The 13,935-nt window shown below is 49.9% G+C and overlaps 2 protein-coding genes across 3 annotated transcripts; one reads left to right on the forward strand and one right to left on the reverse strand.

The window, feature by feature from the left end:
- GIMAP5 (GTPase, IMAP family member 5) lies at window positions 1-6,075 on the forward strand. Of its 2 annotated transcripts, XM_029921541.1 has the most exons (4): window positions 1-70; window positions 393-428; window positions 3,608-3,656; window positions 5,016-6,075. In XM_029921541.1, the coding sequence occupies exons 2-4, from the start codon at window positions 393-395 to the stop codon at window positions 5,894-5,896; spliced, it is 966 nt and encodes a 321-aa protein (XP_029777401.1). In that variant the 5' UTR covers window positions 1-70; the 3' UTR covers window positions 5,897-6,075. The 2 variants fall into 2 exon arrangements, with proteins under 2 accessions (XP_029777401.1, XP_029777405.1); XM_029921545.1 differs by lacking the exon at window positions 393-428.
- A 1,566-nt stretch (window positions 6,076-7,641) lies between these two features.
- Window positions 7,642-12,011, reverse strand: LOC115304298 (GTPase IMAP family member 5-like). Its single transcript, XM_029954427.1, has 3 exons — window positions 12,002-12,011; window positions 10,835-11,640; window positions 7,642-7,692 (listed from the first exon to the last, which is right to left on the reverse strand). The coding sequence occupies exons 1-3, from the start codon at window positions 12,009-12,011 to the stop codon at window positions 7,642-7,644; spliced, it is 867 nt and encodes a 288-aa protein (XP_029810287.1).
- Window positions 12,012-13,935: the final 1,924 nt, after the last annotated feature.

Genomic DNA, 13,935 nt, shown 5'->3' on the forward strand with positions numbered 1-13,935 from the left:
AGGCCACCAGCCGCCCGAGTCCTTGGCCTGAAACCCGCCGTCGAGCACGGAGCCCGCAGCGCCGCGCCTGGTAAGGGGAGCCCGGTAACGGTCCCGGCGTCTTCAGGGGTCTGAGGGCCCACGATTTAGTCCCAGCTGGGACTTCTGGTGTGATCCCACCCAGGGTACAGGACTTGTGTCCCACAAGTGAACCGGGATGGTGATGGTGGGCGTTACAGGCACAGAGGATTCGGGGTGGCCAGGAAATAGGCTTGGGACCGCTCAGCCTGCGCTCACAACTCGTCACATTTCATGGCGCAACAGGCCAATTGTCTATTTCCCGGCCCCTATGATCCTCATGAGCCTCACAGGGTTTCTTAACGCTGGACTACTGTTGTCCTCCCCTTTGACAGATGAGGAAACGCAAAGGCCCCAGATGCCTTAGACAGGTAGGGACGCACGTCTCAATTTCACTCTCTTAAACCTCTCCTAACCCTCCCCACCTCCCCGGATCCCTGATTGTGCCAAGGCCCAGAAAGGTCTGGGAGAGGCGGATGGATTCCTAGGGTTGCAAGGGGCAAATGGGGATCATCATTCCATCCCCCATCCCACCCCCAAACCCCATGGGCTAGACGTTCCAAAAAGACCCTTCCGGGGACACGGTCTCATGACTTTGAACGGAAACCATTGCATTCTCCCCCAAATACCCCCCACCTTTCCTAGGACATGATAGGTAGGTAGGACTCTATTCTATGGCAAACATCCTGTGTTCAGGGCATATGGGAACTATCCTTTGTCCGCTCAGCGTTAGTGAGAGACGTGTCACAACCTCACAGTGACTGAAGTATGGAATAAGTGACTCAAAACAGGAAATATAGGGACTGCACAGATGAGTGAAGGGGATACTTGTGAATTAGACAAGAAATATTTTCTTTATCTCTCCAAGAACAACATTAGAGGGACTGGTTTCTCATGGCTTGGTAAAATGAAGTCACATCATGGTAAAATGAGGCTCATATAATTTTAAAATCAGAATGCACATTATGTTTGCTTTAAACTCCTACCCAAGCCAGCTCCTCCTACATCCCTGTCTGATGCTGTCATGATCTCTGCTTACACTCTGCCTGCCTCTCTCTCACGATACCCAGTCCCATTTTGGAGAAGATTAGCAGAATTTTTCCTCCCGGAGAAGAAATCTGCCTTAGTTCCCAATTCTCTCACCTTTGCCTATGCTAAGGGTGACACATACCACATTCCTTCAGGTATACAATACTTCCCCAGCCTTTTCCGGGGCTTTATTCCATCCTAGTGATATTTTGTCTATGACTCATTTTAGCATTTCTGTCAATATCCTTCCTGACTTGTCTCTGGACACTTTCTTATTTGTTAATATCTGCCTAAAAATCCACCCTCATGAGCACTGGGTGCTATATGGAAACCAACTTGCCAATAAACTATAAAAGAAAAAAGAATAGGGGCACCTGGGTGGTGGCTCAGTCAGTTGAGCGTCTGACTTCAGCTCACGGCATGATCTCACAGTTCGTGGGTTCGAGCCCCGCATCAGGCTCTGTGCTGACAGGTAGCTCAGAGCCTGGAGACTGTCTTCAGATTCCCCCCCTACTCACGCTGTCTCTCTCTCTCTCAAAAATGAAAAGTTAAATATTAAAAAAATAAATTCTAAAAGAAAAAAATAAAGGAGAAAAAAATCCATCCCTCAGGGGGAAGGTATGCCGCCCCCTGCAGCCTGGCCCTCTCTGAAGACGGTTCAGAAGAACCATTATACTGCATTTCCACTAACATGACCTGAGTTTGATTGGCCTTTTGAGACAGCCACATTGCACCATTTGGGTCACATCAATCAAGTCAAGCAAAAACACCAGATTATTTTAAACCAAACTACTTCAATTCAGAGCAACTCCTGCCTCCTGCCATTTTTTTAATAATTTTTTTTTCTTTTTTGAAAAAACATGCACTCAAGACTTTGCAGTACAATGCTCCGTGCTGATTCTAAGGCAAACTTCCAGCTTGTCACCATCAGTTGGAGTCCTGACCTGGGATGCTAACATTGTATGCAGTGTTCCGAGATGCTTGTGGACTTGTTTGGAATAATCTCTTTTACCCCCCTGTGGAGTCAAGGAGAACATGCAGGCCAAAGGAGCCTTTTTAATATATCTTAGCTCCGTGGCAATCAGGTGACCTTGGGCAAGTCATTTGATGCTCAATTTCCTAATATTTTAATAGAAATTTTAAGACTCTCTTGATCACATCACAGGGAATTTATTTCTTTATTTTTTTTAATTTTCCTTTATTCTGAGAGAGAGAGAGAGAGAGAGAGAGAGAATCTCAACCAGGCTACATGTCAGTATGAAGCCCACCAAGGGGCTGAATCCCACCACTGTGAGATCATGACCTGAGCCGAAATCAGCAGTTGGACATGTTACCAACAGGCACCCCTCACATCACAGGGAATTTAGAAGAACAATTATAATCATGGCCATGAAAGAAGGCTGCAGGTCATAGATGGCCACACAGAGGACGCTCACAATGACTGAACCATCATCAACATCCTCACCACTATCACCACTGTCTTTACTGAAGTAAGAGATTGATTCCAGTATATTTTCTGAGGTTCCCAAACCGCAGACTCTTTAAACCTGGATACATACAAAGAACCTCAGAGCTCATCTTAATTATAGTTGCATGTCCCGTGCCTGCCTTACTTAATGCACACTTACCTTTTCTAATACCAGGAAGAATGACCCAATACTCTGTTTCATTTGAATGAAACATTTTATGCCAATCCTGGTGCTGAGTTCTGATTAAATCTGCTGGGATTCAAATGTGGCGATTACTGGGGGACCAGGACCTCAGAGCCCACCGGCAAAGAAGTTGGATTAAGATCTGAGCCAGTGATGAGTTTATCTTGAATTTGTCCTGAATGTGGATCCCAACCCTTCAGTCATGGCACCACCTTCTCACCACCAAACTCCCTGGGGGGGGGGGGGGCAGACGCGGGGGTTGGTAAGTAGGTGTTGGGGCTCTGCCCTCTACAACTGTTTCCTCTGCTGTCTCTGTCTGAAGGTAACCTTGTCCCCATCCTGCTTTCTTGGTGGAAAGAGCCCTGAGCTTTCCGCTTTGCCAAAGGAGTATCTGACACAGTTTCTGGGAGTGAAAATCTCAGTACTTAGACAAAGGAGTTTACATTTACAGAAAAGCGGGGTTTTTTTTCTGTATTCTAGCAAGTTTGCTTACTTTGATTCCAACTAATAATAATGATGCCTTACTCCTGGTTCCATAGAGGAATGCTTTCTTCATTTCATGCATTTTCAAGTTGGAGAGAGAGAATCAACTGATTCATTCTAAAAATCTTTCTTAATTTCCTGTAAGTTGCAAAAAAAAAAAAAAAAGCAACAGTGCATTGGGTTAACATAACCTAACTTAACTTCGCCTGGCTTGCATAAAGTTATTCATAGATGTTTGAAAGTATAATATAAGTTAGAAAATTAGCAATGGAAATGGCTCATCCTAGGATAATTATTCTTAGATGTCTGAATTGAAAGTGTTCTCAGGCCTTAGCAACTCCCATATGGACACTTGCTTTTATTCCTTTCCTGTTTGTTTATTCCAGAAGAGAATGGAAGGGCTTCAGAGGAACAGATATGGAACTATGACTGAAGGTAAGAAAGCCTCGGCATTTGCAGGAACTCCAGGTACCTGGAGCGTCACCATTCTGTCTCCACCCAACCTCACCTCAAACACGGGGACAGAAACCCAGTTATTTTAAACAGAGGAGGCACCTGAGTGGCTCAGTTGGTTGACCAGCCAACTCTTGATTTCGGCTTAGGTCATGATCTCACGGGTTCTTGAGTTTTAGCCCCGCGTCAGGCTCTGCGCACTGACAGCGCTTAGGATTCTCTCTCTCTCTCCCTCTCTCTCTGCCCCTCCCCTGCTGGCACTTTCTTTCTCTCACAAAATAAATAAACATTTAAAAAAACAAGCTGAAGAAGAAAGAGACAACTATCACTTGTTCTTCCCCTTCCCTGTCATCGTCCTGCCCCCCCCCACACACACACACTCTCACGTGTACGTGATCTGTGGGAAATGTGGAAGTGAAACTTCATGTCAGGGTTTGGAGAATTTGGAATGAGATCACAAAAAACGATTTCTCTTTCCTTGCCTGCTCCCAGCTGGAAAGAGGAAGAATTCCCATAGAGTTTAAAGGCCTCAAATGAGCTTTATTCATTTGAACTCATTCGGGCTCTAAAAGTCCTTGGGTTCTCACCCCCCTCCATCCCTTGAAGGTCTTAGCTCTTGGATTATCACCCCACCCCCAACACCACTTCTGTTTCAGGTTCCTGTAGTCCAACTGGCCAGATGTCTCTAACACATGTGCTTCTAATGTCCTTTCTTCTGCTTTTCTTCAGCCTCCCATCTGGGCATCTCCCAGACTTTGTGCTTGATGTTAACAACCTTCTGTCATCTCAGTTTCAAGCATTCAACTGCCCACCCCCAGGGCAGAGACCCAAGGACATTCAGCTGGTCCTTGGCACCACAGCTTGACAGTTGAGATGCACTTTACTCCTGAGGTTCACATGCGTTCGCATTGAGCCTGGGGATTCACGGGTGGAAAAGAGGCGATAATGTTTTCTCATTCATGTCTTCTCATCCTCTGCCTCCTTCTAATGTCACATTTAACTAGCATGAAAGGGACCAAAGCTCCATCTATGGAAAAGCACAGGGACCACATTCCTTTAAAAAAAAAAAAAAAAAGCTGTATTTTCCCTGCTCTAGATGAATCACTTAGAGCTTCCTTCTCAATGGGACATTCCCTCCCATTGCTGTGGGTCCAAGCTTCTAATTTTTAATGGAGGTTTTCTAAGATCCAAGAAAGGATACGAACTTCATATATATTTAGATGTGACTGTTTTGGGGGAGAGAGGTCCACATACTTTCACGAGATTCCAGGAGGACCCATGCCCTGAAAATCTTAAGAATCCCTACCTTAGTAAGGCACCCGCAACTTGGTTTTCTTATAGGCAGAGAGGAAGATAACCGGTTTGCAACATCGTCCTCACTGAGGATCATCCTGGTGGGCAAGACGGGCGGAGGGAAGAGTGCCACGGGGAACAGCATCCTTGGCCGGCCAGTGTTCGAGTCCAAGCTGGGGAGCCAGGCTGTGACCAGAAAGTGCCAGGCAGAGGCGGGGACCTGGGATGGAAGGAACATCCTGGTGGTCGACACGCCCCCCATCTTCGAGGCCGCGATGCAGACCCAGGAGACCTACAAGGACATCGGGGACTGCTACCTGCTCTCTGCCCCGGGGCCCCACGTGCTGCTGCTGGTGACCCAGCTGGGGCGCTTCACCGCCCAGGACACGGCGGCCGTGAGGAGGGTGAGGGAGGTCTTCGGGCCAGGAGCCATGAGACACGTGGTGGTCCTCTTCACCCACAAGGAGGACCTGATGGGCGAGTCCTTGGATGAGTACGTCGCCAACACGGACAACCACAGCCTGAGGAGCCTGGTCCAGGAGTGCGGGAGGAGGTACTGCGCCTTCAACAACAGGGCCGCCGGGGAGGAGCAGAGGGAGCAGCGCGCCCAGCTGATGGCCGTGGTCGAGAGGCTGGGGAGGGAGAGCCAGGGCACCTTCCACACCAACGATCTCTTCTTTGAAGCCCAGAGGCTGCAGCGAGAAGGGGGCGGTGTCCACGCGGAAGAGCGCTACCTGACCAGGGTTCGGGAGCATATGGAAAAGCAAAAGCGAGCCCTGACAGGGAGCAGGGGTCCCTGGGCCTTCAGGGCGCTCCTTGCAGTCAAAAGCTGGGTGTGTTCTAACCTTGGCATATCCGCTTTCCTTGTTATATGCTTTCTGATTTTTCTTGCCATTTTAATTAACTTGTGTATTACTAATGCACATTGAGCATGTTCAGATGATTTCTGCAATCAGCTGCTTTAGTTTTTGAGTCCCTGTCTCTGTCTGTCAGATTCCTTATTTGCTTTTTTACATAATTTCACTTTAAGTTTCTCTTCCTTGCATCAGACATGTGTAAGCCCCTCCCCTGTTTTTAGGTAAATAAAATCTCAAGGGAAAAAAAGGTTTATTTTTGGTGTTGTTAGAAATCATAATGGTAAAAACAAAAAAATGAGACTAGAGACTGTCCCAGGACGTCTGCAGGAAGGAAGGTGGTGGCCGTGAAGCTGGGAGATGTCCCGCCGCTGGGCCCTGTTCTGTGCAGTGACGTGGGCGAAGAGACACGTGTTCCGTTAAGAGCTGGTAGCAGAATTCCTTATTTTATTCCGAAACATGCTCTGCTTTCATTGGAGTTGGTCATAAAAGACCCTCTTCGCCATCCCCGAACCTTCAAGAAAGGATGATGAGGTTGTTGAGAGGACTTGGGGGCCGGGGGGGACTTTCCAAGGCAAGAAGAGGCTCAGGAGAGAATGCACAAGAGGGGCCTGGCACGATGGAGAAGGAGAGGAAAGGGTCACCACAGCAGGGTGGGGACTGAGTCTTAGGAAAAGCGGTCACTGAGAAACTCCGGTGGCAGGGAAATGAAGGTCCTGTAATTTCCTAAAGCAGAGGTTGGCAGGGCCAGACCATGAATATTTTAGGCTGAAACATTTGTCTATGGTCTACAGTCTACTCAGCTCTGCCCTGGCCACCACAGGCAGCACGAGGCTACATTCCCATGAAATTTGATGAACAGCGACATTTGAATGTCATGTAACTTTTATATGTGGCCATGAAACATTATTCTTCCTTTGATTTCTGCTACCATTTTAAAACGTGAAGGCCTTTCTTCCCTCACAGGCCATATGAAACACACAGCAGGCCAGAGAGGGGCCATCTCACAGTATGTTTCCCGTTGCTGGTCGAGCTGTGTTATAACGCAACATCTCAACCTCCAGCCCAGCACAGTGCAGTTCAGTCGTGTGTGCTCTCCGTGCGACTTTGGGAAAAGGGTCTTGTCTGCCTATTCAATGGTTGTAAAGAGAAGAGAGCAGACATCGGGGTAGAATCTGAACAGAGGTCATCAACTCAGTGGAAACAGGAAGGCAGATGAGGGTGTGTCCTGTGGCCCCTCCCCTGCCTCCTTGTTGGCCGCTGCCCCCCACTTCGGTGCTCCTTTGTCCCCGTGAGGGAGACCTGCAATCATCCCAGGAAGCCTGTACCCGGTTGTGGGGTGAGTCTCGGAAACTCGATGTGACACCCGAGAGTCATTCTCCAAACCTCTATTGGTGATAAAGACGCCATGGTGAACCTTACAGCTGTATCATGTAACTGACGCCAGACCTGTTCCAGGGGTGCTAAGTGTAAGCTCCTCAAACCCTGGGCCCACTAAGAAGCTCTGAGTTTTCAGGCCAAGGACCGCCTCCGGTAGGCGATATTCCGGATTTGGCCAATCCTACTCGGTCTCTCCTTCCTTGTGTTAATCTGGTCCAGCTCCACACGAATTTACTGCATGAGTACTGAGTGCCACGTTCTATGCTGGGCACCAGGAATAGAACAGAAAATGGTACACGGCTCCCGCTCCACACACGTGACCACCAGGCGGAGGGATGAAGGGCACATGGAAATGATTATAAGAGAAATTTGTTTGGAGGTAAGGTGTCCGCCAAAAGGAGAGCACACAGGCAACCTAGACAGGGTGCTGCTCGCACCGTCTAGGAGCATGCTGGCCTCTCCGGGCAGTCACTTCGGGCTGGGGGAGGCCACTATCAAGGACAAAGAGGTGAATCAGCATGCAGGAGGAGGAGGGCAGGAGAGACAGGGTTGAGGGGCTCCTGGGCATCACCCTCAGGGTTCCAGGGCTGTCTCCTACAGAAGGAACTCACTGGAAGCTTTTAAGGAGCTAGGTATATTTTAGGAAGTTCCCGTAGCAGCAATGCCGAGGTTGGATTATATAAATGTAAGCCCCGGGGCAGGGACAACGTTTAGAAGAGAATCTTTCCGTCTCAGCCATCAGGGCCTAAGCTGTAACAGCAACAACAACAATGGATGGAAAGGAGAGGATGCCCACGGGCAGCACTGTGGAGGGACGAATCAGCACCAGGTGGTCCCGGACAGCAGCCCATGCGCTCCCCGCTTCCCCAAAGCAGGATATTCCTAGGAAACCTTTTGAAAGCTAATATGGCCTAAAGCAAAGAAACAACTACCATTAATTTATATGAAAAAATTTTGAGCATTCCCAGACCCCAAAAAATAACCATTCTTAACCTCTGGACACATCTCCACTAACAGATGTGCGGGGGACCAGCCCACGCACCAGAGTCTAAGGGTCCCTGAGTAGGGGGTTGGTGTCGGTGAAATATCTATAAGAAAGAACACAGACAACATGAATGGTGGAAGAGACCACACTTTACTGTGAAACTTAGTGTCTTATATACCACAGGTGATTACATCTTTCTTTTAATGATTACATTGTTTGTAACTTCTTAGGAATCACGTGTTTCAGAAAGGATCATTGTTTTCACGGAAGAGAGAACAGAAAGTTAAAGACAGAAATGAAGTACAATACAGAAGATCAAAAAACATAATTTATCACTAAAAATACATCAGCGGGGGTCTTATTTTGCGTATATAGTGTAATATTAACCGAAGCTTACGACAAGGCTATTTTTCTTTAAAGGTTCAAACAATGGTCTGCGAGTAAGGTGCCTCTAACCAGGGAGGAAGTTTCAATCAGAAAATCTGCCCATTTAATGAAACCACATCACCAAGTGGCGTGAATAATAGAACTAACCCCAGTCTCTGATCCACTTAGGTCAGGCAGTCAAGCGCACACATTTTCAAGCAGGGGAAGCAGGGTCCCAAAGGCCACACAGCACTGCACCCCACTCTCCCAGGACCTTTGTTCTTTTTGTCCTGATCCTCAAATGGGGGGAGGGCCAACCGTTATCCAGAGTAGCGCCTTCCTAGACAAGGCTAGGGACTTTGCGATTCCATACGCTCCCCCCGGAAGCTTTGCCGTCACAGTGGAATCACCTCCGCAGGCTTTTTGGCTGGAGGGACCCCAACACGGATGCACACAATCAGTTGAGCTAAAGCCCAGAACTCCGAGGCCGGATGCTGAGACGCTGTGCATGGCCCCTGGGGAAGGCACTGACAGGGCCTGCCCTCACTGCCCGGGGCACGTCTGCCCCTCCAAAGTTTCATCGCAAAATGAACACTGAACTCTATTTCCACGTTTTGCCATTTGTCATAAAAATGATTTCTTTCACTAAGTGACAGAGGTACTAATGTAAGTCTTTCATAAAAGCAACGTGTGTACCAGGAACTTTCGAAAGCAGGAGATTCTTGTCTCTGTCAGGGAGGGAGCCAGGTTTCTGTCTCCGGCCACCCTGTGACATGGAGCTGCCTTCACTGCCCTGAGCCTTCAGAGGGAGAGTGGCTTGAGCAGAGCAAGGTGAAGACTTTGGATCTGAATGTGCCACCCTGGAAGCTCTCTGGGACATCAGTCCAGACCCAGGAGATGCTGGGTGATCTTGCCTCCTTCCAGGAAGGCATCCGAATGAGGCATAAACTTGACCCAAGAAAGTATTGGGGGGCAGGGCTTCAGGAGGAGAGCCTCCCTCCAGGCGTGTGGCTGGCCCACCTCCCGGTCCGTCCCCAGGCTCACACAAGGGGTCTGTGTCATTGCCCGTTAATCCAGACTGCAAGCCCACCTCTGTTGCTCTCCAGGGGAAATAAAGCTTGAGGGGGGCCCAAAGGTATTTTACAGCAGAGATGAAAAAAGGGTTTTGTTAAACATCAGCCAAAGAAATTCCCTGGAAAGTGTTCAAAGGTAGGTTCTGTTTCACCCAAAAACTGTAAAGGAAAAGCACAGAAGACTTACCTAGAGGGGCTCATCTTTCCCCCACCCTCTCCCATTTCTTCAAAATCATCCAACTAAGTGGAGTTTTCATGTTATTCAGGATTCCCTGAATGTCTACTATGGAGCAGGCATCATAGTAGAGGGAGGCCTTTCCCAAATCTAGGAACAAGAAAAGAGAAACCAGTTCATTGGTTCTCACTACCCCTTCCTCGGAAGAAGCATGGGAATAGGAAAGTTCTAATAGATTTAAAGATTTTTAAAAAGGAATATGGAGAATCCTTCATTAGTTCAAACATTTCCAAATGCAGTTCCAAAAGAACTGAAGCAATCAGGGAATTTGTTGGCTGATGTTTCTGAAATTCAGAGATAGGGTGGGCTTCAGGACTGGCTGATTCAGGGCTCAGGTTCAGACCATCTCTCTGTCTCCTGGGAAATGTTGCCTTCAAGCTCGGGCTGGCTGCAAGAGGGCTGCTGGGGTTCCAAGCATCACACTCACACCCAACAATGCCCAGAAGGAAAACAGCAACTGTCTCTTCCCACACATCTCTCCTGAGAAAGGAGAGACCTTCTGGGTTCATTTCTGCACAGTTTTACTCACTTCTCCTTGGCCTGAATTGCATCTCGGGCTCATTCCTGAACTAGTCGCTGGCTAAGAGAATGGGGTTGTATGTAGGCATCCCCAGAGCTCCATTTGGGAGAGCTGGGGGCCTGAACCAAACCCGAAGTCTGTGAGGATGAAAGCGAACTGGAGCTCTGCAGACAACAAGCTGTGTCCTCTGCAGATCAGACCTGGTGATGCACGCGACAATGAGCCCATGAGGAGAAGCTTCGGAGAGTGCTGTGACATACAGATGACAGGGTTGTTGTTTGTTTGTTTTTAAGTAAACTCTGTACCCAATGTGGGCCCTGAACTCATGATCCCAAGAGCAAAAGTCAAGCCCACTGACTGAGCCAGCCAGGCGCCCCAGAGGACACAGAATTAAAGCTGATACAGGACGATCAGCAAAATAAGAAGAAAAAGTAAGTTGCATCCTATGACACACATGAAACTCATGAGAGATGACCCAGCTTTTGACTGCGAGGAGCGCCCTGAAGGCCCAGGGACCCCTGCTCCCTGTCAGGGCTCGCTTTTGCTTTTCCATGTGCTCCCGCACCCTGGTCAGGTAGCGCTCTTCCGCGTGGACACCGCCCCCTTCTCGCTGCAGCCTCTGGGCTTCAAAGAAGAGGTCGTTGGTGTGGAAGGCGCCCTGGCTCTCCCTCCCCAGCCTCTCGACCACGGCCATCAGCTGGGCGCGCTGCTCCCTCTGCTCCTCCCCGGCGGCCCTGTTGTTGAAGGCGCAGTACCTCCTCCCGCACTCCTGGACCAGGCTCCTCAGGCTGTGGTTGTCCGTGCTGGCGACGTACTCATCCAAGGACTCGCCCATCAGGTCCTCCTTGTGGGTGAAGAGGACCACCACGTGTCTCATGGCTCCTGGCCCGAAGACCTCCCTCACCCTCCTCACGGCCGCCGTGTCCTGGGCGGTGAAGCGCCCCAGCTGGGTCACCAGCAGCAGCACGTGGGGCCCCGGGGCAGAGAGCAGGTAGCACTCCCCGATATTCTTGTAGGTCTCCTGGGTCTGCTCCACCGCCGCCTCGAAGATGGGAGGCGTGTCGACCACCAGGATGTTCCTTCCATCCCAGGTCCCCGCCTCTGCCTGGCACTTTCTGGTCACAGCCTGGCTCCCCAGCTTGGACTCGAACACTGGCCGGCCGAGGATGCTGTTCCCCGTGGCACTCTTCCCGCCGCCTGTCTTGCCCACCCGGACGAGCCTCAGTGAGGACGAGCCCGGAGTTAACCTGTCTTCTGCACCTGTCAGAGCACAGAGTTTGCCTGGCAAAGTATCCCCGTTTGGTAAACTCACAAAATAAATTCTGCCCAGTGTTTCATGGTGAAGGTAGTATGGAGAATGAGCAGCCATCCCAATGGGCCCAGAACGAGAGGCCCCCCCTGGTCAAAGGACACGGGGAGAGTCCCAGACAGACCAGGACGAGCTGGTCATGCAGGAGGTTGCCCCTGCATCCAGCTGCTCAGTGGGGCGGAGGACTCATCAGCAATGGAGGGAAGACCTGTTTGCTATAATCAGACCAACTGTTATGTCACCAAGTATCCCTGTGCCCAAGTTCTTAGGTCAAACAGTCTACCTCAGGGGCATCTTCTCCTGCCCATTCACCTTTTTTCATTGTCCCCCAGCCTCCTATTTCTCCATCCTTCTTTTCCTTTTTAATCCCTCCCACTCAGGCCTCACCCAAGAATAACTTCTCAAGTTTCACCACTGGGAAAACCCTACAGAGCCCTTTCCAAAGCCAAGACCCTGCGGCGTGCTAAGTGTCCGAGTATTTTCCTTGTAACAGTTTCAAGGAATTAATGCTGAAGAACTGAGTGTATAAGGAGAATTTTTTTTTGAAGATGGGATTGCATCCGTGGGGGTCATGTGGAAAGCTGATGTTTTTGAGATAACAGCTTATTTTCGATGTTGAGGATTTTAAAATCAAGGTGCTCTGTTTTCCCACATGCTGCCCTTGTGTCATCTTAGGCGGTGGTCCCCAGAGGGGGGACCCCTCTGCTCAAAACCTTACTCAGCGCTACGCATCAAGGCGGTGCAGGTGTGCCTAGACTCGCAGAGAGAGAGGACCTTAGGGTCAGGTGCACATACAGGCCTTTTACCTGGGGTACGGGGTGGTGGGGGGGGACGGGGGGAAGGGACTGCATTGGGGGGTCTCTAACACGGCAAAGATATGAAGCCGTCTTCACCCAGGGCCGTGGGATGGAGGAATGGTGACCCTCACGGGGCTGCACCTGCCTGGACCCCTGCGTGTCTCTTGCCCCGTGAGCCACAGTGTGGGAGGAGGCGCGCGCCCCCCTTGGCCCCTCACCCGGAAGCCAGCCTGAGCGGAAGAGAAGTGAAAAAAGAGGCTCCTTCTCTAGGCCATCTCAGGCTTTGTCGGCTTCCTCGATTGTTTCGGGGGGGGGAGGGGAAGGAGATTTTCCCCTCCCCAGTCACAGTGCTACTCCTCCAGTCCAAGGGCCATCTGGGGCCACATAGCTGTCGCCACCTCTCCCCTCTCCTTCCTGGCGCGTTGCTGCCCCCTGGTGGCCACTCAGTCCCCTCCAGACATCGCGCTTCCCCCCTGCTCAAAACCTTACCCAGCGCTGCCCATCAAGCCGCCTCCCTCATTTCCAGCCATCTGTCCTCCCATTCATTCGTTAATAAATGTTATTAAGCACCGCATCCGCTTGGCGGAAGGCAGGGTGGGGGGTTAAGAGCTCCTTCCTGCCAGGAAAGCACTTTTGAATGAAGGAAAGTGGAAGGGGGTCCCCTGCACCCCCCTTGGGAAGCTCTGAGTCCTGCAACATCCCAGCTAGCGGTCAGAGAGAGCGCAAGGAGAGGCGGAGCCGCCTCTGGCGGGCCTGCAAGGGGTCTGAAACTCCATCTCCTTCACCCAGAGTAACAGTAATGTCATCCCTCCTTTCCCCACCAGAGGGAGCTGGAGATGGTCCGCGCGCGCTAATAGCGGAAGCCGAAGCAGGTGCATTTGAGGAAAACTGTCAGGGAGAAGATGGGGGCCCTGCTGCTTCTAACTACATTCTGGCTAACGATGAGGTGGAAATAATTTTTTAAACAATAGCGTGTATTTCTTTTTCAGAAGAAAAAGCAAATGTTTTACCTGAGCAGATCACTTTGAACCATACCCCCTGAAATCTTTCTCCCTCGCTTTAAAATGGAAACTGTTTCCACCAAATTGAGTGGTGGATTCAACAAAAACAAGGTATGGAAATGAAGATTAAAATCAAAAGACAAGTTCTTAGGGGCGCCTATATGGCTCCGTTGGTTAAGCACCCAACTCTTGGTTTCCACTCAGGTCATGATTCCACAGTTCGTGGGGTCAAGCCCCACATCGAGTTCTGTGCTGACAGTGCAGAGTCTGCTTGGGATTCTCTCTCCCTCTTTCTCTGCCCCCCCTACTCAAAATAAATAATTAACTTTTTTTTTAATTTATTTTATTTTTTTTCCCATAATATTTTATTGTCAAATTGTTTTCCATACAACACCCAGTGCTCTTCCCCTCAAGTGCCCACCACCATCACCACCACCTGTCTTCCCCC

The sequence above is a fragment of the Suricata suricatta genome, chromosome 2, assembly GCF_006229205.1.
Source record: "Suricata suricatta isolate VVHF042 chromosome 2, meerkat_22Aug2017_6uvM2_HiC, whole genome shotgun sequence".
Classification (NCBI taxonomy): domain Eukaryota; kingdom Metazoa; phylum Chordata; class Mammalia; order Carnivora; family Herpestidae; genus Suricata; species Suricata suricatta.